At 49.9% G+C, this 24,911-nt stretch overlaps 1 protein-coding gene across 3 annotated transcripts; it reads right to left on the bottom strand.

Moving 5' to 3' along the window:
* On the bottom strand, positions 1 to 24,911 carry MX1 (MX dynamin like GTPase 1). Of its 3 annotated transcripts, none has more exons than XM_054713559.1 (15): positions 24,847 to 24,911; positions 22,989 to 23,068; positions 21,934 to 22,044; positions 17,041 to 17,233; positions 15,158 to 15,298; positions 14,266 to 14,420; positions 13,521 to 13,659; positions 12,645 to 12,843; positions 10,622 to 10,700; positions 8,850 to 8,972; positions 8,341 to 8,482; positions 6,767 to 6,925; positions 4,862 to 4,938; positions 3,598 to 3,849; positions 1 to 648 (listed from the first exon to the last, which is right to left on the bottom strand). In XM_054713559.1, exons 3-15 carry the CDS (start codon positions 22,006 to 22,008, stop codon positions 418 to 420), a joined length of 1,965 nt encoding a protein of 654 aa, XP_054569534.1. In that variant the 5' UTR covers positions 22,009 to 22,044; positions 22,989 to 23,068; positions 24,847 to 24,911; the 3' UTR covers positions 1 to 417. The 3 variants fall into 3 exon arrangements, with proteins under 3 accessions (XP_054569534.1, XP_054569533.1, XP_054569535.1); XM_054713558.1 differs by having other exon boundaries at positions 22,993 to 23,068; XM_054713560.1 differs by lacking the exon at positions 21,934 to 22,044 and having other exon boundaries at positions 22,993 to 23,068.

Raw genomic sequence — 24,911 nt, 5'->3', positions numbered from 1 at the left:
TGTTAGAAAAGTTTATTACAAACAGATGAAGTATGACTTCTACAGCTTCATGCATCGGGCACTCAGGGTCCTAAAGCATCGGGCGCGTGAGCGGTCATGGGAGAGACCAGGCACCAGCCCTGCTACGGTGCTCAGGGGCGCGGGTCCCTGAGGAAGACGGGGAGAGAGCGGGGAAGCGGGACGATGTGATGGGAAGAGCATGTTCTTAACCAGGAAGGCGGTGCCAGCCGCCCAACCCAAACCACATCCTTCGCGAGGGAGGGTCTCAAGTCTCAGGCTGGAAACCACATCTGGAAACCACATCGTTCACCGCAGCTTCCTCCTGGTCCCTCCCCTCTACGGGGATGAGCACGGGTGACTAACCCCGAGGACCCGGGAGGCGGGAGGCGAGGCGCGGGGACAGAGGGGACAGAGCCCTTAGCCCGGGAACTGGGCCAGCCGGCGCCGGGCCTTGGTCAGCCGCGCCAGCCGCTCCTTCAGGAACTTGCGCTTGTCGCTCGTGTCGTTGCGCTCCTTGAGGAGCCAGTCGTACTTCTCCTTGTCCTGCAGCAGCTGGAGCATGGCCTTCTGCAGCTGCTGCCCGTTCGACTGGAGGATGAAGAACTGGATGATCAGAGGAATGTGGCTGGACAGGCGGTTGCTGGCCTCCTGCAAGGGACGGGTCACACAGGGGTTGAGGGGACACTGAAGGCAAGTCCCCCCCTCGTGACTTTCGCCACGTGAGCACCCGGCGGGACCGGACCCCGCAGGTCTCAAACCTCTGTGCCATGGGCAGCGAGGGGCCACACATGTCCCTGCGGAGCAGAGGGCGCGGCCGGGGTCAGGGGTCAGCTGGCTAATCCTGAGGATGAAAGGGTCCCTTCTGACGGGAGACGGTCAGAGGTGCTCCAGGAAGGGAAATGGGGGACACGTTCACACTATTTACAACTCGGCCCCGAAGACTTGATGCTGTTTCTTTGAAGTCGACAGGAAGATCTGTAGCAGAACAGAGGCTGGGATTCCAACAGCCACAGGAGGGCCCAGTTCTAGGCAGGTTGGCAGGTAGTTCCAACCCTGCTCCCCACCCCCATCCCCATCCGCCCGTGAGCGATAAGTTTCTCTTTCCCAAGACAGGCGATCGCTCCGGCAGCTCAGAGAGACTCACACTGAGCAAGGGCTGTGACCTCTCTGGTTCCGTCTCTATAAAACGCCAGCACCGGCCTCCCGGGATGGTTAGGAGGTGACCGTTTGGAAAGATGCCAGGCGTGGAAGGAGTCTAGAGGGTCAGTGACGTGGAGATGGTACACACGCTACGTGTTCTAGAGGGGGCGGGAGCCAGGAAGGCGGCCTGTCCCCACACAGAGATGGAGGCAAGAAGAAAAGGACAGGCTGGCCGGAGGCACGCAGGCGGGATGCGGGGGGCCGCCGGCACTGAGGTCTGATGTTGGACCCCGAAGCAGCTTCCTGCCGCTAATACTGATCAATCCAAAGCGAGTGCTAGGCCTGCCCCAGGTCTGATGGTCACGTTCATGCGTCAGCGTGGCCAGGCAATAGTTCCCAGGTATTCAGTCAAACACGAATCGAGGCGTTCTGTCGATGTGGTTAACATCTACCATCGGCTGGCTTTAAGAAAGGAGGTTACCCTTGATCATGTGGGTGGGCCTGTCCAATCCGCTGAAGGCCTTGGGAGGAAGAAACTGCCTGTACACAGCAGTGACTCCTGCCCAAGAACCTCCAGCCCGCCTCGCCTGATGGCCTTCCCACGAACCCTGGACTTGCCCTGCCAGCCCCCACAACCCATCGGACAGCTCCTAGAAACGCTTTATTTTTTTAATTTGTTGTCTGTTTGTTTTTGTTAATCCTCACCTGAGGGTATTTTTCCATTGATTTTTAGAGAGAATGGGAGAGAGAAGGAAAGACAGACAGAAATATCGATGCGAGAGAAACACATCGACTGGTTGCCTCCTGCAGGAGCCCTGACCAGGGCCCGAGCTGGGGAGGAGCCTGCAACCAAGGTGCATGCCCTTGACCGGAATTGAATCCGGGACCCTTTGGTCCACAGGCTGATGCTCTATCCACTGAGCCAACCCAGCCAGGGCTAGAAATACATTTCTTTACCTACATCTATCCTATTGGTTCTGTTTCCCTGGTACCACCCTGACTGGTACCCCAGAAATCTCTGCGACAGCACACGTCCATAAAACGGGAGACTCCGCTGCCATGACAAAGAATAAGGCAGCACCACATGAGCGGGAATGGGACCATCTCCAAGGTAGAGGAAAGGGAGCAAGATGCCAAGCAGCACGCTCTGCTAACCTTGGTGCAAAAACAATTTGCATGTATACATACATTGCACAGACACACACACATGCGCACACACACGTGTACGCTGTCCCTTGGAGGACATCGAGGACCTGGAGGACTGCGTCTGCTGCTGCTGGGGAGGGGATGGCATGGCTCCGGGCGGGGTGGGTGGGAGGCCCACTCTCCACGTCTCTCATTTTTGGATTTTGTGCGTGTGCGCGCACGGCCTACTCTAGCAGGTTCTGTGGGGCCGGTGAGCAGACAGAGGGTAAGTTTCGCTGCAGGAGAAGCCAAGGCGCACAGGCGTCCTTCTGTCTTGCCCTTCACTGGCTTCGCTCACATGTGTGCACCTCCCAATGTTTGCGGACACGGAGTTCCACCCAGGGGGTTAGAGCCCGGATGCTGGGGGCGCGGCCTTCGCCTGGGAGCGCGTTAGAAATGCGGAATCTGGGCCCAGCTCAGACCTGCGATCCACCCTGCATTTCAACAAGACCCCGGGAGGTCAAGTTTGAGAAGCAGGGCCTCCAGCACAGGAACCGTGACGGATGGAGACACCTGGGAAAGCGAGGGGTGATGATGGGCTTTAGGTGTCCAGGTTTGCACGTCCCAGCAGTTCTAAGGTGGCTCAGCTGCAGTGCGCAGCCTTCCCAGGATGAATCAGGTCCCCCTTCGTGTCATGTGACACAGAGAAGCCATCAGAGCACGCGACTCCGTGAGCAGCTTCTGTTTGTGGAGCCGCCACTGTATCCCACGGCTGCGCTAAGGGAGTTACACCCCCTCAGCCCCTGGAATAATCACGGGAAACCTACGAGGAGGTGCCATTGTACAGAGAAGGAAGCTGAGGCTCAGGCAAAACCGGTTCGGCTCAGTGGACAGAGCGTCAGCCTGCGGACTGAAGGGTCCCAGGTTCGATTCCGGTCAAGGGCATGTACCTTGGTTGTGGGCACATCCCCAGTGGGGGGTGTGCAGGAGTCAGCTGATCGATGTGTCTCTCTCATCGATGTTTCTAACTCTCTATCCCTCTCCCTTCCTCTCTGTGAGAAATCAATAAAGTATATATTTTTTAAAAAGGTTAAAAAAAAAAAAAAGAAAGCTGAGGCTCAGAGGGGTTAAGGAACTTGGCCAGGGCCACACAGCTAGCCAACACCGGGTGTGGGTGGCTCTAAGTCACAGCCTCTTCTCATCGGAGGCTGAGCTGCTTCTATGGAGGCGAACGAAGGGCTGAAGGATGGAGCTGGCTGGTGGGTACCTTACCGAGACAGGAAGTCAGGAAATGAGACAAAAAGCATCTTTGGGAGACACGCGCAGACTCACCAGGCGGTAGGCCATCAGGTGTTGGAGGATTTCAGTGAGGGAACAAGTCAAAGGATCCTCCTGATAGAAATTCTGCTCCTTCTGCTGGCGCGAACAACCCTTCTTCTCTTCCGATTCCTTCTCTCGGATCTTCTGCAGCGAAGCCCGGTACGCTTGGTCTTGGCAGTAGACAATCTGCTCCATCTGGAAGTGCAGTCGGATGCACTTCTCCGCTTCTTTTTCTTGTTCTGACTTAATGTCTTCAATTTTGGACTAATGCGCAAGAGAAACACAACACGATTTCCCTCCAGAAATCAACCCCTGGGTCATAGGAAACTGGGTTATACACAAAGCCCCCAGCTAGCAGGTTCTCCAACTGGAATTAAAACAGCACGCTGCTTCGGGGCAGCCTTCTGCGCCCCACCTTGGCTTACCCAAGATGGGGTTCCCACCCTCCACAGAGGCTCAGAATTCCTGAAAAGCCTGAACCGCACACGTGGCCAGACCCCACGTCCCCAGAGCCTGAGGACTCAGCCTCTTTGGTTTCTCTTTTCCTGGCCTCTCCATGTGGTGAGTGTCTACCCATCAGAGAGCCCCCGGGATCAGAGGGATGAACTGAAGTCAGTCAAATCCTCTCTCCTGGGACTTAGAGAAACTGGCTACCTGGGAGCTGGGACATCTTCCCACAGAAAGCACCTGGACCCCCACCTCCCTGAGCGCCAGGAAGTGGGACACGCCCTGCCAGGTGTGGCCTCACGGTTCACTACAACCTTGGGAGGTGAGGAGGCTGCTGTCGGCTGTGCGCTGTGGGGAAGGAGCTGCAGGCCAGGCAGGCTAAGCGGCCGCTGAGACCTCCAGCTCCTGCACAGCAGAGCCGGCCTTCCCGTGTGCTGCGTGCCTGGGGCTGAATATCTGTGTTCCCCCAAATTCATATACTGAAATTCTAATTCCAATGTGCTGGTTTTGGAGGGAGGGCCTTCGGGAGGCCGAGGTCAGGAGAGTGGAGTCCGCAGAATGGGACTGATTAGTGCCTTTAGTGGAAGTAGTGCCTTTGCAAAAAGAGACACCAGAGGTCTCTCTCCCCCCTACCTGTCTATCTCTTTCTCTCTCTTTTATTGCTTTTAACCAGACTTCACTGGTCATATAATTAGTATGATTCACTAATAAACTGCATAATTTGATTCTCCAAACAGAACAGTAAAGTTGCAACGGTCTTAAATCCAGGAAATCTATTTTCTAGCATCAGGGTTAATTATTTTCTTTTTAAACGAATGTTTGGTTTTACCTTGCAGGTTCTGAAAAGGTTGAAAAACTCCTCGTAATTTTTCTTGGAAACATCTGTGAAGGCAAGCCGGACCATATCTGATGAAAGAAAAACAAAAAGCCCAGTATTGGTGGGATCATTCATCGTAATAGATTGCAAAAAATAAGAGGATAAAATGACAAGAACAAAAGTGCCCTCCATCCCTCCCTCCTCCCCGACCTCCCTCTCTTTCTTTTCTCTTCTTTTGGCTCAAGAGCTCCCTAAAAGAGTTTTAAATATATTTTTTATTGATTTCAGAGAGGAAGGGAGAGATAGAAACATCAATGATGAGAGAGAATCATTGATTGGCTGCCTCCTGCATGCATCCTACTGGGGACTGAGCCCAACACAGGGGCTTGTGCCCTAACGGGAAATCAAACCCATGACCTCCTGGTTCATAGGTCGATACTCAACCACTGGCTGGGTCCTAGAAGAATTTTAAACCTAATGTCCCCCAGCATACTTATTTAACATTTGAAGTTTTCATCCTAAGTTTAAATAGTTGCAAAGAATATGATCTATATATATATGTGTGTGTGTGTGTGTGTGTGTGTGTGTGTGTATCCTATATAATAAAAGGCTAATATGCAAATTGACCAAACAGTGGAATAACCGGTTGCTATGATGTTCACTGAGCACCAGGGGACAGACACTCAATGCAGGAACTGCCCCCTGGTGGTCAATGTGCTCCCACAGGGTGAGCACCACTCAGCCAGAAGCCCGGCTCATAGCTGGCAAGCGCAGCGGTGGTGCAGGAGCCTCTCCCACCTCTGATGCACTGCGAGAGGGTGCAGGCCGGGCTGGGCGCCCCCCCCCCCAACCCAGTGCACGAATGTCGTGCACCAGGCCTCTAGTATATATAAATATAATATATATATATATATATATATATATATATATCAACATTTAATAGTCAAACCTCAAATCATTCTTTTAAATACATCAATGAGATCTAAATGTCCACATTATCTATTTGAAAAGAAATACACAAATAAGCCCTTAATCAGAAAATGTACATTATTTTCATTTCTGAAACCTGTATTTCCATTTGACTTCCTCACAGGATTTATCCTAACAGCATCTTTATGCATGAAAATCTTTTACTGACTCCACATCTTATCTTTCTAAAACAGAAGTTTATATATACACTAGAGGCCCAACGCACAAAAATTCGTACAAGAGTATGCCGCCCTTGGCCCGGCTGCCAGCACCAGCTTCCCTCTGGCACTCGGGACCCCAGCTGGCTTCGCCCCAGCCGCCTGCAGGCACCCGGCACCACGGCTGGCTTCACCCCGGCTCCCAGCTTCCTCAGGAAGAACGTCTGGAATAATGTCCTGAAGACATCCAGTCTAATTAGCATATTACCCTTTTATTAGTATAGACTAGAGGCCCGGTGCATGAAATTTGTGTACGGGGGTGGGGGACGGGTCCCCCCCTCAGCCCGGCCTGCACCCTTTCCAATCCGGGACCCCTCGGGGGATGTCCGACTGCCAGTTTAGGCCTGATCCCTGCAGAATAGGGCCTAAACTGGCAGACGGACATCCCTCTCGCAATCCAGGACTGCTGGCTCCTAACCGCTCACCTACCTGCCAGCCTGATTGCCCACCCCTGCCAGCCTGATCGCCCCCTAACTGGTCCCCTGCCAGCCTGGTCACCCCCTAACTGTCCCTTTCTCATCAACGCCCTGGCCTTGGCCTCCTCAGTGGAACACCACTTGGGCTTCTGCCTGGATCCGTGTTTCCCGAGCAGCTCTTCTTATTGATCTCAAAGAACTGCGCTGCCCTACTTTGGCCTTTATTTCTAGGTGACCGGTGGCTGGTGCGGGGACACCCGGGGGAGAGCCCTGCGGCCTGGCGCCGGCCTGAAGGCAAACCCGGGAGGACTCACCGGTGATCTTGTGCAGCATTTCCACCGCCGGCTCCTCCAGCGTCTTCACCTGCTTCTTGATGATCGTCTCGAACGTCCTGTAATTCACGAACCCTGGCAGCTCTCTGCCGCGATACTGATTTTCAAATTTCTTGATCTGTCTAAAAATATCTTCATAACCTACCGTGGGAAGGAAGAGCTCTGAGTTATTTTACAAAAATAACGTCGCAGGCTTTTCTAAACACAGCGCCATCCTGGACTCTCTGAAAGCAGTGACACGAAAACAAAATCACATCTGATTTACAAATCGAAAAACTATCAGGCATTGCAATAAGGAAACAGCCCTTAATGTACTCACTCTGGGTCATCTAGAGAGGTCAGGGAGCGAGCCAGGGCACAATGCCAGCGAGCAGTGACCGCAGACCTACTGGTATTCTTTAAAAGGTACTTGAGTATGAAAGTTTGTCCACCCAACTGGATTTTTACCAAAGCAATTGCATCCTAAGAGAACATTATGACTTGCAGGTCCTTAAGAAAGTGGGATTGTCCGTGAACACCACCTGGAATTCCCTAGGCATCCCTTCTTCATGTGTTGTCGCATGAGTAGGAGGACTGTGCAGATCAAGTGGGATCATACAATGTCCAGCACATAGGATCCTATTAGTGTGATATGTTTACTATATAAAAATCACTTGGCTTTTTCTTCTTATGTTTGGAATTCTTTTTAAAATATATATATATTTTTTTTATTGATTTCAGAGAGGAAGGGAGAGGGAGTGAGATAGAAACATCAATGATGAGAGAGAATCATTGATCAGCTGCCTCCTCTATGCCCACACTGGGGACCGAGCCCGCAACCTGGGCACGTGCCCTGACTGGGAATTGAACCATGACTTCCTGGTTCACAAGTTGACGCTCCACCACTGAGCCATGCTGGCCAGGCTGGAATTCTTTTTATTCTCAACATACTCACTGTGAAGGAAAACACCCCACTGGGGGAAATTCAGCAGGACTCCGGCTCCTCTTTGGGGAGAACTAACTAGCCCGGGTTCCCTTTCTTGGTCAGGAGATACTTTCTCATAGAAATTCTTTAAATGGAGATACAATCCGTGTATTGTAAAATTCACCCTATTAGAGTGTACGAGTTGGCGGTTTGGGGTATATTCACAAAGCTGTGTAGCCATCACTACTACCTAACCCTCAAGCATTCCCATCGCCCCCAGGAACCCGGTGCCCATCAGGGGTCGCTCCCACCCTCCTTCCTCAGCCCCTGGAAACCGCAGATCTACCTCTGGTCTCTGTGGATCTGCCTACTGTGGACATTTCCTGTGAACCACACGACATGTGGCTTTTTGTGTCTCACTTCTTTCCCTGAGCATGAGCCTTCAAGCTTCAGCCACGCGGTAGCCCGTGCCAGCACTCCCTGCCTTGTGATGGCAGAGTAATATTCCATCGTGTGGTGTTCCAGTCTGAATTCCGTCTCCCCCACATTAACATGTCGAAGCCCTAGCCACGAACGCCTCAGAGCGCGGCTGTGTGGAGGGCGGGCGTTTAGAGAGGGAATGAAGCTGTGTGTGTGGTGGGGCCTGACTCACCTCTCTGGAAATTCTTTTCGATCTCGAGGCTCCACTTGCAGAACTCCATCCGGATTTTGGTGAACAGCCGACTGTCGTTGCCCCCCACAGATTCCTCCCCGTCTACTAAAGCGTGGATGTCCTGATTAAATGTATTAATTTTCTGTGAAGAGGAAACACAAGTGGAGCTATTTCGGATGCAAGCGTCGAGGGATCTGGAGATCGTATGCGTGCTGAGGGGGCAAGGCATTCTTGCTGCCTACGGGCCACTCTGGGGAATGGGCACCAGACCCCCCCCCCCCGACTCTTCCCTTAAGGCCTTCAGGGTCTTGGGTGAGTCCCATGATGAAGAATCAAGGAGCAATGTGACCCTCCACCCTCCACACCCCACCCTCCCTGCCCCACCCTCCCTCAACCCCGGCCCCTTTCTGGTGCTCAGTGGACAGAAAAGAAAGAAGCGTGTAAGGCACGCAGCCCCTTTCATATGTTCAGGGTGTGATTCTTCAGCGCGATGCCACGGCGCTACTCACGTCAATCAGAAAGAACATTTTCTCCGTTTCTTCTTCCGGGATGTCCATGCCATACTTCTGCAACTGCTCTGTAATACTCTGCTGGTTCTCCTTTATTTGACTTTCTAACAGGGGCAGAGATTTCTGGGGAGAATAGAAAGTCATGGGAATACAGGAATGTGAACCGAATGGAAAGAAGGGCCCAGGCCTCCCTCTGCGAGGTGCGAGGCAGCCGAGCAGTGCATCTGTCTTCCTGGCTTCCTCCAGAAGGACTCTCCTGCCTGGAGAGAGGGCACTGCTTCCCCCATCCACCCTACCCCGGGCCTGCCCGCCCTCCCGCTCGCGTGCAAACAGCCTCGGCCACGACAGGCGACCCCTTGGCTGGCTCCTGGGCCCTGGGAAAGCGACTTGTCTAGTGGGTTCGGGAAAAGTGCAGTTACAACCATCTGAGATTTAGCAACTTCCATGCTGTTGTTCAAGACGGAAAGTGACCAGGCACTTGTGGCTCTAATAACAATCACGTGGTGGAGCGCACGTGCCGGCTCAGCCTTCCCCGGCGAGCGTCTAAAGACGCTGGCTAACACGCCACAAGCAGCCTTGAAACGTATCAGTGAGCTGGCAGGTGTTCAGACACCCAGGAGCCAAAGCCAGTGACAGTGGGCGCCCACGGATGCGAGGGGAGCAGCAGGGAGGCTCGATTTGGCCTCAAGGGCATTTGTGGGAGAGAAAGCGCGAACTCGTCTGCCTTGATGCTGAGGCGAAGGAGAAATCCCCGGGGGCTTGCTCCAGGCAGAAATCTAAAGGACGAGCACCTTTTTTCTACATCAACCTGGGACCCGACACGATGCCCTCATCATAGCAGGAGGCACAGCCTGCCCGCCAGCCCGTTCCTGGGGGACTGCATACCATGCCTGGACTCTGTGCCGAGCGGAGGGGAAGAGAAAATCTCCATGGAGAGTCTGTACCCACAGCCAGCCCTCAGACAGGTTTGCTCCCCAACTTCACACTTGCTGAGGGGTCCCCAAACCTCCAGCTAAGCTAACATGGTTCAAGCTAGCAGAAAACGCTGCCTCTCCCCGAAGAGCCCCATGGAACCCAGGCTTCTGCAAATCCCCACAGACCAAGTTCCAAGAAACACAGGCTCCCAGTAAAAATTCCGGCCCAAGTCCCTGTGGGGACGGCCCGCGGAAGCCAGCACACCCGGCTTCTGATGCTGGAACCATCGAGTTCAAGGCACAACAGAAATACATGCAAAGGCATCTTTTAAAAGGATCAAAAATGGGAAAGAGCAAGAGACTGTGCGGACAGATTGGAAAAGAAGCAGAGAAATGTACCATATTTTCCGGCGTATAAGACGACTTCTTAGCCCAGGAAAATCTTCTCAAAAGTCAGGGGTCGTCTTATATGCCCGGTCGTCTTATACGCCGGAAAATACGGTAAGAAACGAAATACGGTCATTACAATTACCAAGACATGCTGACAGTGGTAGACGGTGAGAAAGGAAAAGTCAGAACAGTGCTAGGAAGGTCTTGGTTTTTAATTTGGCCAAGTGGACACAGTCTTGTCAGCATCCCACTCACTGTGTGGTCCTCTGACAAGCACCATGCATGACCCGGGCCCTCTCTAGACACCGGGGCTTTGCCACACTCCACACCCGCTGGGCCTGGGCCTGCGTCTTCACAGACGCCCAGGAGTGCCATGTGCTCGCTGACGGTTCGGCGTCGCCATGCAACGGTTCAGCTGGCTGTTTGTAGGATTTTACCCAGAGAACAGACAGCCCTCCCTGTGCTTACACTGATGTGTGCAATGAGCTCATTGGTCAGTCTTTCTGCCAGGCAGGGGATGGTGGCCTTTCCCTCCTCCAGGAGATCCCTGCAAGAGAAGACGGCACACACGCCCATCTTAGCGTAGCCACAAAAGGCTTTGTGCGGCTGCCTGCGGGAGTCACGGCAAACCCAGTCACTTCCAACTGGAGGGAGTGCCTGGCTGTGGGTAGGTGCCCCGCCAATGTTCAGAAGGATGCCTGCATTTTAGTAAATTCAGATCATTCCAAAGTAGTATAGAAGGACCCCTGCCAGTTGATGAATGAAATGTGTCTTTACAAAAATATAGTCGCCTTCAGATATGTTTTCATCACACACACACACTTCTGTGTGTACCACACATGTAAATATAGTGCGTATCGGTGGAGGACTTCATAAAAATATATTGACCTGTATTTACATAGGTGTGAGGGCGAACATGGAACCAGGGGACACCACTTCCCCGAGATGAGGACTGAAACCACGGCTGCTTGGGCGAAGGAAGCCAAGCCCTCTTCCCACTCCGTCCAACTCGGAGTTCCCAGGGTGAGTTATTACAGGGTTCTGACACGGCACAAAGCTTTTCAGGTTGAAAGGCAGGAAAGCATAAGGTGGCATACCTATTAGTGAGATTACACACAAACTTAAGTTCTCTTTCCACACCTGTCAATTTGGCTAATTGTCGTAAAATACACATCTCATAAAATTTACCGTTTTAACCACTGTTAAGTACGCAGTTCAGGGGTATTAAGCACACTGACGCTGTTGTGCAACCATCTCCACCATCCAGCTCCTGAATGTTCCATCTCCTCAAACTGAAACTCTGTGCCCATTGAACACTAACTCCCCATCCCCCTGCTCCGGGCCCTGGCTCCCACCATCCTACACACTGTTGCTATGACTACGATCACTCTCAAGACCTTACGTAAATCATACAGTACTGTCTTTCTATGACCAGCTTATTTCACTTAGTATAATGTTCTCAAGGTTCATCCATGTTGTAGCAGGTGTCAGAATGTCCTTCTTTCTTAAGGCTAATATTCCATCGTATGAATAGATCACATTTTGTTTATCCATTCATCCATCGATAGATAGTTGAGTTGTTTCATCTTTCGGCTTTTGTGACGAGTGCTGCTGTGCTCAGAGGTGTGTGAATATCTGTTTACACACCTGTCAGTTCTGAACAAGACCTCTCCACGGGCTTCCGGGAGAATTGATTGTAATGATATTAACAATGTGCGTGGGGCTCCGCCTGCACACACAGGTGTGCACACAAGGGCCTCAACACCCTATAAGCACCTTTTCATTGACATCTTTTGGGCCTGGTACCAAAGCGCCCTGCAGAGGTTGTGCCGGAAGGCTCCCTGCCACGGGGACAGAGCCGGGCTCCTCCTTTCCTGTCAACTCTGCATCTTCTCAGTATTTTAAATCTGACCAATTTATCAGTCTTTCCCTTTTTTAAAAAAATTGGTCTTTGGCCTTAGAGTTAGAAAGATCTCTATCATGGGATTCTAAGCTCTCCATCAATAAGCTTCAACTGGTCTTTATTTTGGTATAATGTGAATGTTCAGGGCACGAAGTTTAACTTTTCCACCCAAACATTAAATGATTTTTTTCAGTGCCACTGATGAATCATCAAAATGACATGGCCCATGGATTTGAAATGCCACATTTATCATTTATCATACACGTACCTGGGTCTATTTCTGGATTTTCTACTTTTTTTCCTATTTGTTGTATTTATGCTTTTATTCTGGCTCCAGCACCATTCTATTTAAATTACTGTAGCAAGTTCACTCCTTAATTTGATTTTTTACAAGTTATTATTTATTTATTTTTTTTGCCATGCATGTGAGTTCCTCCATCTGTCTTCCAGGGAAATCCCACAGTCACTCTCAAGGATCAAACACTCACACATACACCCCAATACCCACTTCTGGAAGTGGCATTTTCCCCAGGGAGGACAGAGGTCCATGGTCAGGGTTTGACCTTGGGAAAGCAGAGCCGGGCGTACCTGAAATACGGATGGTCCTCGAAGAAGGCCCTCTCTCTCTGCAGAGCCTTGGACAGGCTCATCTGGTACTGGATGTCCTGTTGGCCCCGGCACTTGACGATCATGTAGCCCTTCTTCAGGTGGTAGACGAGGTTTCGCACCACGTCAACGACTCTGTCTTCGGTGCCTCTGTCCACCAGGTCGGGCTTTGTCAGGATCCCTGTGGACCGGAGGCTTTCCATTAGGGGACACTCACAGCTCCGTTGGAGCGAGGAGTGGTCAGCTCACCGCCTGGGGGAGGAGAGTCTCCTGGCCACCCGCTTCCTCCCAACCTTGCTTGAGGACAGACAATAGGGCTTGCAGAGCCCAGGTGCAATGCACGGAACTTTCCATCTTCCCCATCTGACACTCTTGTCCCCATGAAACACTCACTCCCCATTCCCCGCTCCCAGCCCCTGGCACCCTCCATTCTGCTTTGTATCTCTATGAATTTGACTCCTCTAGGGACCCAATATAGGTGTTATTTGGCTTATTTCACCTGGCAAAATATCATCCATGTTGTGGCATGTGTCACATGTCCTTCCTTTCTTCCCACCCTCAAATTCATTGTTAACAGACCTAACTGTTTTCAGGTTTTGCCCCACTCCCGGAACTCACCATGCCTTTTGTAAGCAGGCGGACAAGGGTTAGGAGCCAGCTTGTGGCCAACAAGATTCCACGTGGCCCACGCCATCGGGACTCAGTGGGCACCAAACCTGACACCCTTAGCAGTCTCATCTGCTGGGTGCAGCCCCCCTCCCCACCCTGCATGGGTGCCAACAAACACCCATTTGGATTCAAGGGATGCTTTCCCACTATCACACCACCTACCATTTGTAGGTTCGTCCCTCTTCTTACCTATGGTCCTGTCTCCTTCGGGGTCCACCTCCTGAGCCATGCTCAGCGCCTCTGTGGTGGCGATGTCCACGTTACTGGGCACCACCACCAACATGATGGTCTGCTGCCTCAGGATGTACTTCTTGATGAGTGTTGTAATCTGTAAGAAAATGAGAGGATGTGAGAGCTGAGATAGGTCCTTGGAGTCCCCTTCCCCTCAACCCAAGCCTAGTAGTTCTTCCCGAGCCAGAGTTATGAGAAACTAAGTTCTCTGTGGCAGAAAGAGCTCTGGGGTCAAGGTTTCCACTCATTGACCATCTCCTAAAACCTCAAATCTGATGGTCACAAAAAACAAGAGGCTACAAGAATTGCTCGAGTCTTACCTAAATCATTAATCCACAGGGTGAGAGTCATTGATAGGGAAATACCATTATGTTGTTTCTAGTGCTCTCTCTACCCACGTAAGATTCTTCTCTAATACATGCCAGTTTAGATATGCCACAAAATGTGACTATACCTAAAAATGCATCACTGTAAAAAACACAAAACATAGAAAACCTATTTCCAATTTTGCCTGTTTGCCTCACTCTCTCCAGAGAAGCCTCGACCTGACTTGATGGAGGAAACTGCAGCCATCATGCTCTCTAAATTCCCTACTCATCCCTCCTAATATCCACCCCTCAACCTCAGCCCTGGATTCACTATTGCTCTAATGCAGCCTCCCTCCCCCACAAGACCAAGACCAAGATGGAGCCTGAAGTTTCACCTGACGTCCGATGTCAGCTGGCTGATTGCCCACAGCCACCCTGGTGATGCCAGGAAGGTCTATCAGGGTCAGATCAGGCACGTGAGGGGAGCTGACCTCCAGACTAATTAGCTCATGACTGATTCCCACACCTTCCCCAGCAATGACATTCTGGGCTAGAGAAGAAGAAAAAAAGAAAAACCCAATAGTACTTAGGATGAAAGTTACCCATTACAGCAAATCCTCTGAAGGCAACACCTACCAGTCACTTTTGTACCTTCCCAAAATAACTGAAACTTAAGTATGTGGCATGGAAGAAATTAAAATCAATAAGGAAAGGTTATCTATTCATATCAATCACAGTTAGCAGCAACTAACTGTGTTACTCCTTAGTCTTTATCAAGCTCAAGTCTGATTTCTCCCTTTGGATGTTTCAAATTGGTCAAATGGTCTCTGTGATTTAATTTATTGAGACCTTCCATAAATCAGTCTAAACAAGGATTCTGTAAACACATCTGTTCTGCTCCTGGAGGAAAAGGCCCACCCAGATTCCTCTTCCATCAGGTCTGTGGAGTGGGGAAGCCCTTGAATTAAAAAGACTCAATATTTGGAGACAAGCTTTATATTTTAAAATTCACATCATCCTCAGATACTTAACTTATACACTAAGCAATACATTACTGAGGTCAGACTCTGTTCAAAAGCACTGATCTTAATGAGGGAAAAGAAGATAAAATATGAGAGAGCTGGGGCCTGATTAGCAGGAGGGAGAGAGAGGGATGGATGGTTCCCAAGGGTGCCAGGCGGGCCCCGAAAGGAGACAGTGGGAACATTGACAGGCAAACCCCACGCACTTCACATGGTTTGACCTGACATCCAAACAGGTGAGGATGAATGAATACAGGGTACGTACCTTTCCTGATTTCCTGTTCTACCTCAGAAGCGGCTGAAAGATTGATCTCCATGTCCCGGTAAGTGACTTTGCCTTTCCACTCATCATCATCATGCCTAAGTTTTCTCAGTTTCAGCACCAGGGGGCATCTTGTAACAATACCTAGGAGGCGAGGTGCATATCAGTTCCATACTCTGCTCTTAAAAGTCCTATATGGTGGCCTTAGATCAGTGGCTCTCAAAGTTTCAATCTTGGAGACTGTTCACACTGCTAACGGTCTGGTCTCACCCTCTTGATACTCTTGATGCATGACATCTGTGGTAGCCTCAGAAATATGCACTTAGAATATACATCTGAGGTGGTTTTGGGCTCCCTAATGCTTGAAAGCCACTATTTTAAGTATCTTGCTTCATCCCAGTGTTTTGTCCCCAACTCAGGTGGAAAACAATGAACTTATGCAAACATCCTCCATTATCCCAATACTAGAGGCCCAGTGCACGAAATTCGTGTATGGGCGGGGAGGAGTGTCCATCAGCCCAGCCTGCACCCTCTCCAATCTGGGACCCCTTGAGGGATGTCTGGTGGGATCGGGCCTAAATGGGCAGTCGGACATCCCGCTCACAATCCAGGACTGCTGGCTCCCAACAGCTCGCCTGCCTGCCTGCCTGATTGCCCCTAACCGCTTCTGCCTGCCAGCCTAATCAGCCCTAACTACTCCCCTGCCAGCTTGATCGACACCTAACTGCTCCCCTGCCGGCCTGGTCCCCCCCCCCCACACACACACAAACTGCCCTCCCCTGCCAGGCTGGTTGCCCCTAACTGTTCTCCCCTGCAGGCTTGGTCCCTCCCAGCTGCCCTCCTCTGCTGGCCTAGTCATCCTAACTGCCCTCCCCTGCTGGCCTGGGTCCCCCACTACTGTCCTCCTTTGCAGGCCTGGTCTCCCCCAACTGCCCTCCTCTGCCGACCTGGTCACCCCCAACTAACCTCCTCTACTGGCCTAGTCACCCCTAACTGCCCTCCCCTGCTGGCCTGATCGCCCACAACTGCCTTCCCCTGCAGGCCATCTTGTGGCGGCCATCTTGTGTTTACATGGGGGCAGCCAACTTGTGTGTTGGAGTGATGGTCAATTTGCATATTACTCTTTTATTAGATAGGATACACACCACTCTGGTCAGAAAGGCATCCTGCTCCTACCAGGCCACCTTACTGTAAACTCCTTCCAAAGCTCATCTATCCATCTTCCACATCCAGAGCAGGTCAAGACCCATTTCAGGTCTGTCTGTGTCCATGCACCCTCGCTGATATCCTTGGTCTTATAGCTCAAAAGCACCACTGACCAGAGAACCAATCTTTGCCTCTCAGATGGAGGGTCAGCTCTAGGGAAGGGGCTCAGGAAAGACACCCACATGCACAGAATTCTGGGCTGGAGACCCATATGCACTTACTCAAGACCTTCCCCTCAGTGCAGGTTATGTATAAACCACACAGAATGGTGCAGTAAGTGGGTATTATGGACTGACTGGTGCCCCCCTCAAGATTTACATGTTGAAACCCCAACCTCCAAAGTGACTGCATTCGAAGACAGGACCCTCCTTTAAAGAGGTGATTAAGGTTAAATAAGGTCATAGGGGTGGGTCACTAACCAATATGACTGGCATCCTTCTAAAAAGAGGAAGAGACACCACACATGTGCACACACAGAGAAAAGACCCTGTGAGGATTCAACGAGAAGATGGTCACTTGCACGAGAGAGGCCTTGGGAGAAACCAAGCCTGTCGACACCTTGATCTTAAACTTCTAGCCTCCAGAACTGTGAGAAACAAATTTCTATAGTTTAAGCCACTCAGCCTATGGTAGCTTGTTATGGCAGCTGCGGCCGACTGATAGAGAGGGCAAGTTCTTACCGCTGCCTCTGGGGAGGGAGACACCAGACAGCGCCTCCAGCACGGAGCTCTTGCCCGAGCTCTGGTCCCCGATGACGGCGATGGCGGGCAGGGCCAGGTCCTGCTCCACGCCCAGGGCCCGCAGGGAGTCGATGAGGTCGATGCAGGGGCGCACCTTCTCCTCGTACTGGCTGCACAAGCTCGTCTCCAGCATCTAGCAAAAGCAGAATCAGAGAATTCTGTCATGGCTTGCAGGTCACGCTCCATCAAAGATGGACAACTTCAACTTGCCTAATATACAGCTTATTCGAGTTACCAAAAGAGAGTGGGAGAGGAACAGGAAAAAAAAAAAAAAAATGAAGAAATGATAGATTAACATTTTCCCAAAGTTGATGAAAACTATTAACCCAAAGGTCCAAGGAACTCAATGAACCTCAAGCACAAGAAACTATTGTGAACTACATCAATCTAGTCCAATGGCTCAAACACAGCGATAATTAGAAAATGGGTAAAGCAGTCAGAGAGTGACATGTGACGTATAGAGGAACACAGGTGAGATTTCTGCAGACTTCTCGTCAGAAATCATGCAAGTGAGAAGACAGGGGAGTGGCACTTTTAAAATACTGAATATACCTTTTAAAAATGAAAGTGAACTAAAGACTCAGACATACCACAGGGGAACAAATTCGTCACAAGCAGACCTGCCCACAGGAAATGTTAAATTCCTTCCAGCAGAAGGAAAATGGCACTGATGGGAATCTTCATCTACACAAAGGAATCTACACTAGAAGTGGTAACTACTATACTTTTTTAATTACTTAAATACATTTAAAAGGTATTTGACTATTTGAACAAAAATAACAATGTATTGTGGGGCTTATGATATAGGTAAAGCTAAAATTCATGACAAAAATAGCACGAAGGCCAGGAGGGGAGACATGAGAACATTCTATCGTCAGGTTCTTATATTAGACATGAAACAGTATAACATTCCTTGAAGGTAGACTTGGTAAGTTAATAATGTTTAATAGAGACACTCAGGCAGTTCTATGAAATAAGCCAACAAAGAAGGTAAAATAGAATCATAAAAAATACTTGATGAACTTAAAAAGAAGGCAGAAAAAGAAGAAATGAAGAACAGATAGGGTAAATAGAAAATAAATAGCAAAATGATCTTCTCTAAACCAGTTATTCATATTAACAATCACAACAAATATAAATGGTCTAAATACTCATAGAACAGCCAAAATGACTTTGAAAATGAAGAACAAAATTGGAGGGCTAACATTACTATATTTCAATAATTGTTATAAAGCTTCAGTAACCCAAACAATGTAATCTATAATAATGAAAGCATAATATGCAAATCAACCGAATGACCAAATAGCAGAATGACCATCTGGACAACCTTCCGGACAACCACGCTATGACACCCACTGGCGCCATCAGCCAAGGCGGGTGTGATGCGACTGGTTGGGGGCCCAGCCATTGCCCGGTGATTGCCTTGCAGAGGGAGGCCCAGGCCACCGACCAGCGGGCTGTGATGGGTGGGCGGGGCCTCCCTCTGTGGGGGCCATCCATCGTGGAACCCTGGCTAGGTGGGTAGGACCTACCTCTTTGGGGTGATCAATCATGGGGTTCCCGGACTGTGAGAGGGCACAGGCCTGGCTGAGGGACCCCACTGGTGCACAATGGGGGCTGGGGAGGGATGCAGGAGGTTGGCCACCTGGGGAGGGACCATGGGAGTGCTCCAGGGCATGTCCAGCCCATTTTACTCAGTCCCGATTGGCCAGACCCCAGCAGCAAGCTAACCTACCAATCAACTGTCTCCCCCCTGGTGGTCAATGCACATCATAGCAAGTGGCTGAATGGCCTTAGCATATCATTAGCATATTATGCTTTGATTGGTTAAATGGACAACCAGACAACTGGACACTTAGCATATTAGGCTTTTATTATATAAGGTTGATTTTTACAGAGAGGAAGGGAGAGGGATAGAGAGTTAGAAACATCAACGAGAGAGGAAACATCGATCAGCTGCCTCCTGCACAACCCCTACTGGAGATTGAGCTTGCAACCAAGGTACATTCCCTTGACCGGAATTGAACCTGGGACCCTTTAGTCTGCAGGCCGACGCTCTATCTACAGAGTCAAACCGATTAGGGCCTCCAAAATGTCTCCAGACTCTGCAACATGTTCCAAGAGGCAAAACCGCCTCGGGTTACAAACCACTGCCTTACAGAATATGCATAAGTTCAAAACTTCATATATGGGAATACTGACAAAATTCAGTAGAAAAGGGGGTACACACTGGCAAGGACTCCCTCAACTAACCTTGAGTGGGGCTCTGCTGAGCCCTCTCCTCAGCCTGCTGCTAAGCCAGTTCATCCAGAATCCCTCACCTTTGATAGCTAATCAAGTCCCTCCCCTACCCCTCAATCTTAACCCAGTTCTTCCCAGCATTTCTCCCTCCTCTCACTCACCCTGCCTGCTGGCTGTAAACTCCAGCTGTCCTTATATTCCACACTGAGCTCCATCTCTCTCCTCCATTACAATAGTCTAGAACAAAATCTTCTTTGCTATTTTTTTAAGTATCTAGTGCAATTTTTTCTCCATAACAACATTTAAGAAAGTAGAACACACTGCCACAGGGAAAGCCCCTGTATCCATGAGTAGCCTCAGCATCCAACCCCCTTATAGCTTCTTTTTGGTTTTCTTCTTTTTTAATCATCCCTTCACAAGAGTGTATAAAAGATGAATAATTAGCAAATGCACATATGCCAACCAGCTGGGTTAAGAAAACACATATTCTGCCGAAACCGGTTTGGCTCAGTGGATAGAGCGTCGGTCTGCGGACTCAAAGGTCCCAGGTTCGATTCCGGTCAGGGGCATGTGCCTTGGTTGCGGGCACATCCCCAGTGGGGGGTGTGCAGGAGGCAGCTGATTGATGTTTCTCTCTCATCGATGTTTCTAACTCTATCCCTCTCTCTTCCTCTCTGTAAAAAAAATCAATAAAATATATTTAAAAAAAAAAAAAAAAAAAAACACATATTCTCAGTACTTAAGACACTCCATACACCCCTCCCCAATCACCTGCCTCCTAATGCCCCTTCACCACTCACTCAGAAGGTCCTTCTACCCTGAGGCTTGTGATAACCACATATTTGCTCTTCATAGTTGTACCACCTAACCATCTTTCCCTGAACAATACATTGCTTATTGTTGCTGGTTTGGGAACTTTTCATAAATGAGATCACACTACATTTCTTCTATGACTTGATTCTTTGGCTCACCACTGTTTTTTAGACTCAGCTATCTGGATGCCTGGAAACCTAGTTCATTCATTTTCCCCGCTATACAGAACTCTGCTGCACATGCATACCACAATCACACATGGGCACGTGTGTTGGTTCTGGGTTTTGCTATTTATAAACAATGCTGTCAGAAGCACAGCTCCCAGGGGGAATGGGCAAGCATTTGCATAGCGGTTTTCAAACTTAAACCTGAAGTAGAATCATCTGGAGGGCTTGTTAAAGGCTCCCTGCTGGAGTTTTAGTTCTCTAGGTCCAGCGGGGGGGGGGGGGAGAGTGTGTGGGGGCGTGATCATTTGCATTTCAAATGTCATCTGCATAGTAGCATCCCAGGCGATGTGGATATCACTGATTTGGGGACCACACTTTGAGTACCAAGATCTATGCCTAGAAGTAGAATTGCCAGATCATAAGGCACACTGTTCAGCTTGCCTGGAAGCGGTCAGGCTACTTCCAAGCATGTGGGTGTGAGCTGTGCGAATTCTTACTGCTCCACACACTGCCAGTGACAGCCAGGCCAGGGACAGTGACACAGTAGGTCCTCGGGTTACATTGGAGGTCCGTTCCTACGGTGCAACCCTAAGTCGGAACCCACCTACATAAGTGTCACTCACATGGAGCACATACACAGCAGTACTGAAGTGAAACAGTAAAAAAAAAAATTTTAAGAAATTAAAAAATTTTTAAATTAAAAATTTAAAAGATAAAAATTTCTGACCTTTACTTGTGGTAAATAAATAATAAAAAACATAAAGCACATATGTACATACATAGAAATGACGGAACTTTTTAAAAAATAAACAAATGGGAGATGGCGACGTAACCACGAAGCAACGTAGGTGGAGTCCGACGTAACCCGAGGACTGCCTGTATTAGGGTGGAAAGATGGGTGGATCTTTCTATTTTCCTATGTCCTTCAGCATGGTTTTTAATATTGTTTAAGATACTGATAACATTGGTCATGAAAATGGAGTCAGCTTGAAAGGAGCTGATCCGTGGCTTGAAAACATGTACTAGCAAGAAAAGGAGCTTTTTTCTAAGTGCCCAAACTCCCTACATTCCCTCCTCTCAACAGCCACCTGAAGTAAAGACTATGTTTACGCCCTTTAAAGATGGAAAAGCAGGCACACAGAGGGAGGAGTCACCCCAAGATCATGCAGCTGGAAGTGTCGGTGTTGGGATCAAACGTAGGCCGACTGATTCCAGAAGCTACATTTGGTTCCCAACAAAAACATGTCTTGATTCTGGGGAAAACAGACCCCACATGGCTGCCCTGTGAGGGAACGTCATGAGGACACCTCAGAGGGTTGCAGCTTGAGACTGAATGAGGACAGGAGCAACTGGTAACACAGGCTTCCCACGCCCAGGGCCCAGGCCCAAAGGGCACCCTAACCAGCATCAGCTACGGCAGAAAGTCGACATTCAGTGGCAAGAAGGGCTCAGGCCGCAGGATCCGCATCCCTGCTCTGCTCCGAGAGACGTGAGGGAGCGAGCCTCTCCGGCCACAGCGGCATCGCCACGCACGGGCAGCCCTGAACCGGACACGGCTCACACCCACGCGGAGAGTGATTCTCAGGCAGCGACTGACTGCCTCCGGATTTACCTCTGGCCCAACAGCATCTCCATTGGGTAAGGGCTGGCCGGACGCGGAGGTGGAGTCGGGAGTTGCCGTTTCCATGTCAGAACGAACGGTCTTCTCCCGCTATCGGTTCAGCTGAAAGCCAAGCAGAGCAGGACGGACGCAAGTCAGGGGCTGGGTGCACTCCCTCGTGGAGCCAAGCCCACCTCTCTACTGACGGAGAAAGGAACGACAGGAGGGGCCCCGGAAGCAAATGTCCCGTGACCAAGGCTGCACCCCAGCTCAGGGGTCTACAGAATGTGCTTCCAGACCCCAAAAGATGGTTTTAAACCAGATATTTCCTGTCATCATTTTAGGTTGAACATCAAACATTGTTTTCACCATGCCCGGCTGGTGTGGCTCACTGGTTGAGTGTTGACCTATGCACCAGAGGTCATAGGTTTGATTCCCAGTCAGGGCACATCCCAGGGTTCTGGCTCAATCCCCAACAGGGGGCGTGTGCAGGAGGCAGCCGCTCAATGATTCTCAGCATTGATGGTTCTCTCTCTCCCTCTCCTTTACTCCTCTCTCTAAAATTTAATAAAAACATATTAAAAATTTTTTTTCTCACCATAAATTTAGATAGTGGCAGAGAATGAAATTTATGATGTATTTTTTAAGTTTACATTTAAAAATAAAATTATTGTAGAACTCGTTCTAAAAAAAAAAAAATAGAACTCACTCTAATGCAGCTGAAGGAATCTATGGTAATTTGATACCCAAACCTATCGTTTAAAAAAATATAACTCCAAGTCATTTATTCTCGATCCTTGATTTCATATTTTCATCCCATTTCTTCCACAGAAGTGTATCTCAATGTTATTCATTTTATTTCTGAAAGTATTTAATTGACCACTTTATTTATACTTGCCTGCACACAGGAAATTTATATGCATATATTTGAAATTCATTTGAAAAATGTTCTGAGACCACAAGTCTCCAAACATTAAATTTTACATATCCAATAGCCTTGGATAAAAGTAAATAAAATATTCTCCTTTGATTTAAAATAAATGTTATAAAAAATATAAAGCACCTACTTACGCCCAATGTAACTTCCTTTTCCTTGACGATGTAAAGTTGACGAGTTAGACAGAAATGCAAAGCTGTTGTACACGGCCTTCAAATCATGGGAAACATTCAAATTAGACAAAACCCTGGCAAATAAGTGAGAGAACTCATCTAGGTCCTTTCGCATAGCTGCCCATGGTGCAAACACAGGGGAGGGGACAGAGGGACCCACTTGAGGCCAATTCATGGTTCCCGGAACCTTTCTTGTAAATCCTGAATGTTTTAATTCTGAGACAGACAGATAAGGCACAGAACCTTGCTGTAAATCTACTGCCTGAATCAAAATCTTTTTCTGATACTCTCTGTGCTTTTTGTCTGATCTCCCAAGAGCTATGCAGTCTTTCTCAATATTGGTACAGTTGAAAGGGAAGGTTAAAAAACACACACACAAAAGGGAGACTGGGATGCATTCCTTTTATGGAAAACTGGGGGAAAGGTGATCAATTTTAGGCTTTTGCAATCTGTAAGTGTACCCCCTAACCCCATGCCTTTGGAGAGACTTTGTGCTCAGGAGGGTCTCAGGAATTGTATTTATAAATACATTCCCTTCATGGTTGTTTGTTTGTTTCTTGTCATGATTCTTTCTGGCTATGTATGTCTTGTCTGGGTGCTAAGGTCCTCTATGGACAATTGTTCACTTCAGGAACCACAACTACATTTATTTGTAGCGTTAGAGATGCCTGAAGGTGTTACAATTAAAAAAAAAATTCGCCCCAGCTGGTTTGGCTCAGTGGCTAGAGTATCAGCCTGCGGACTGAAGGGTCCCGGGTTCAATTCCAGTCAAGGGCACATGCCTGGGTTGCAGGCTCAATCCCTACAGGGAGCGCGCAGGAGGCAGCCTATCAGTGATTCTCTCTCATCACTGATGTTTCTCTCTCCCTCTCCCTTTCTCTCTGAAATCAATAAAAACATATATATATTTTTTAAAAATTCCCAATCAGTGAAAGAGCCCCAGCCATGGCGGGTCAGAGTTACTTCCTGCCTCCCACGCAATTCCCTTTCCCCGGCTTTGTGGTGTTTCCTTGGTTTCTCTTCCCCAGGGGCTGTTTCCCCGCTGAGGACCCACAGCCCTGAACTCCAGAGACCTGCCCAGTGGCCTCCTGTTTCTCACCCACACTGTGACTTTTGTGTCTTCTTCTCAGCATCGCCGGCTCACAGCGGATAGGGCCGGCCCGGGAGAGGGGCTCAATGAATTCTGCACCCATGCATCAAAGGCAGCACAGTCCCTCCCCTCAAGGCGTCTGTCTGTCTCTCTCTCCTCTCTCTCTCCACCTGTTTTTATTTCAGAGAAGAGAGGAAAGAGAGGTAGAAACAGCAATGCTGAGAAAGGATCATTGATTGGCTGCCTCCTGCAAGCCACACAATGCAACCCGGGCGGGCGTGTGCTCTGACCGGGCATCGAACCCGTGGCCTCCTGGTTCCTAGGTCCACGCGCCACCACTGAGCCCCGCGGGCTGGGCGAGGAGTGTCTCACTGCCAGCCATGGCCACACAGCGCAAACACGCCAGGGCAAGAAATAGAAACTCTGTTGTGCAAAGTTTCTGCAGAAAAGCCGCCGGCTGGCGGGGCTGTTTCGGATCGGTCTCCCAGGAGCCCCAGCAGCCTGAAGGAGAACCAAGGGTGCTCTGGGCCCAGCGGACAACGTCATTGCCATGACGACTCTTCTCGTTCTTTCCAGCCCCGCAGTGCCACACCCCGGGGCGCCGGCCGCCCGCCGCCCGCCGCCCCAGTGCCCCACCCCGGGGCGCCGGGGCCGCCCGCCGCCCGCACGCCCCGCTCCGAGCCCGGCTGGCCGGAGGGCCACCGACCCCGGAGCGCGACACTCACCTGCCTCCTCGCCGCGACGTGTGTGCGTCCTGCCGAGCGGCTCCTCCGCTTTATGCAGCCCGTGC

The sequence above is a fragment of the Eptesicus fuscus genome, chromosome 3 (assembly GCF_027574615.1).
Source record: "Eptesicus fuscus isolate TK198812 chromosome 3, DD_ASM_mEF_20220401, whole genome shotgun sequence".
NCBI lineage: Eukaryota > Metazoa > Chordata > Mammalia > Chiroptera > Vespertilionidae > Eptesicus > Eptesicus fuscus.
This window is presented reverse-complemented; position numbering and strand designations above follow the sequence as displayed.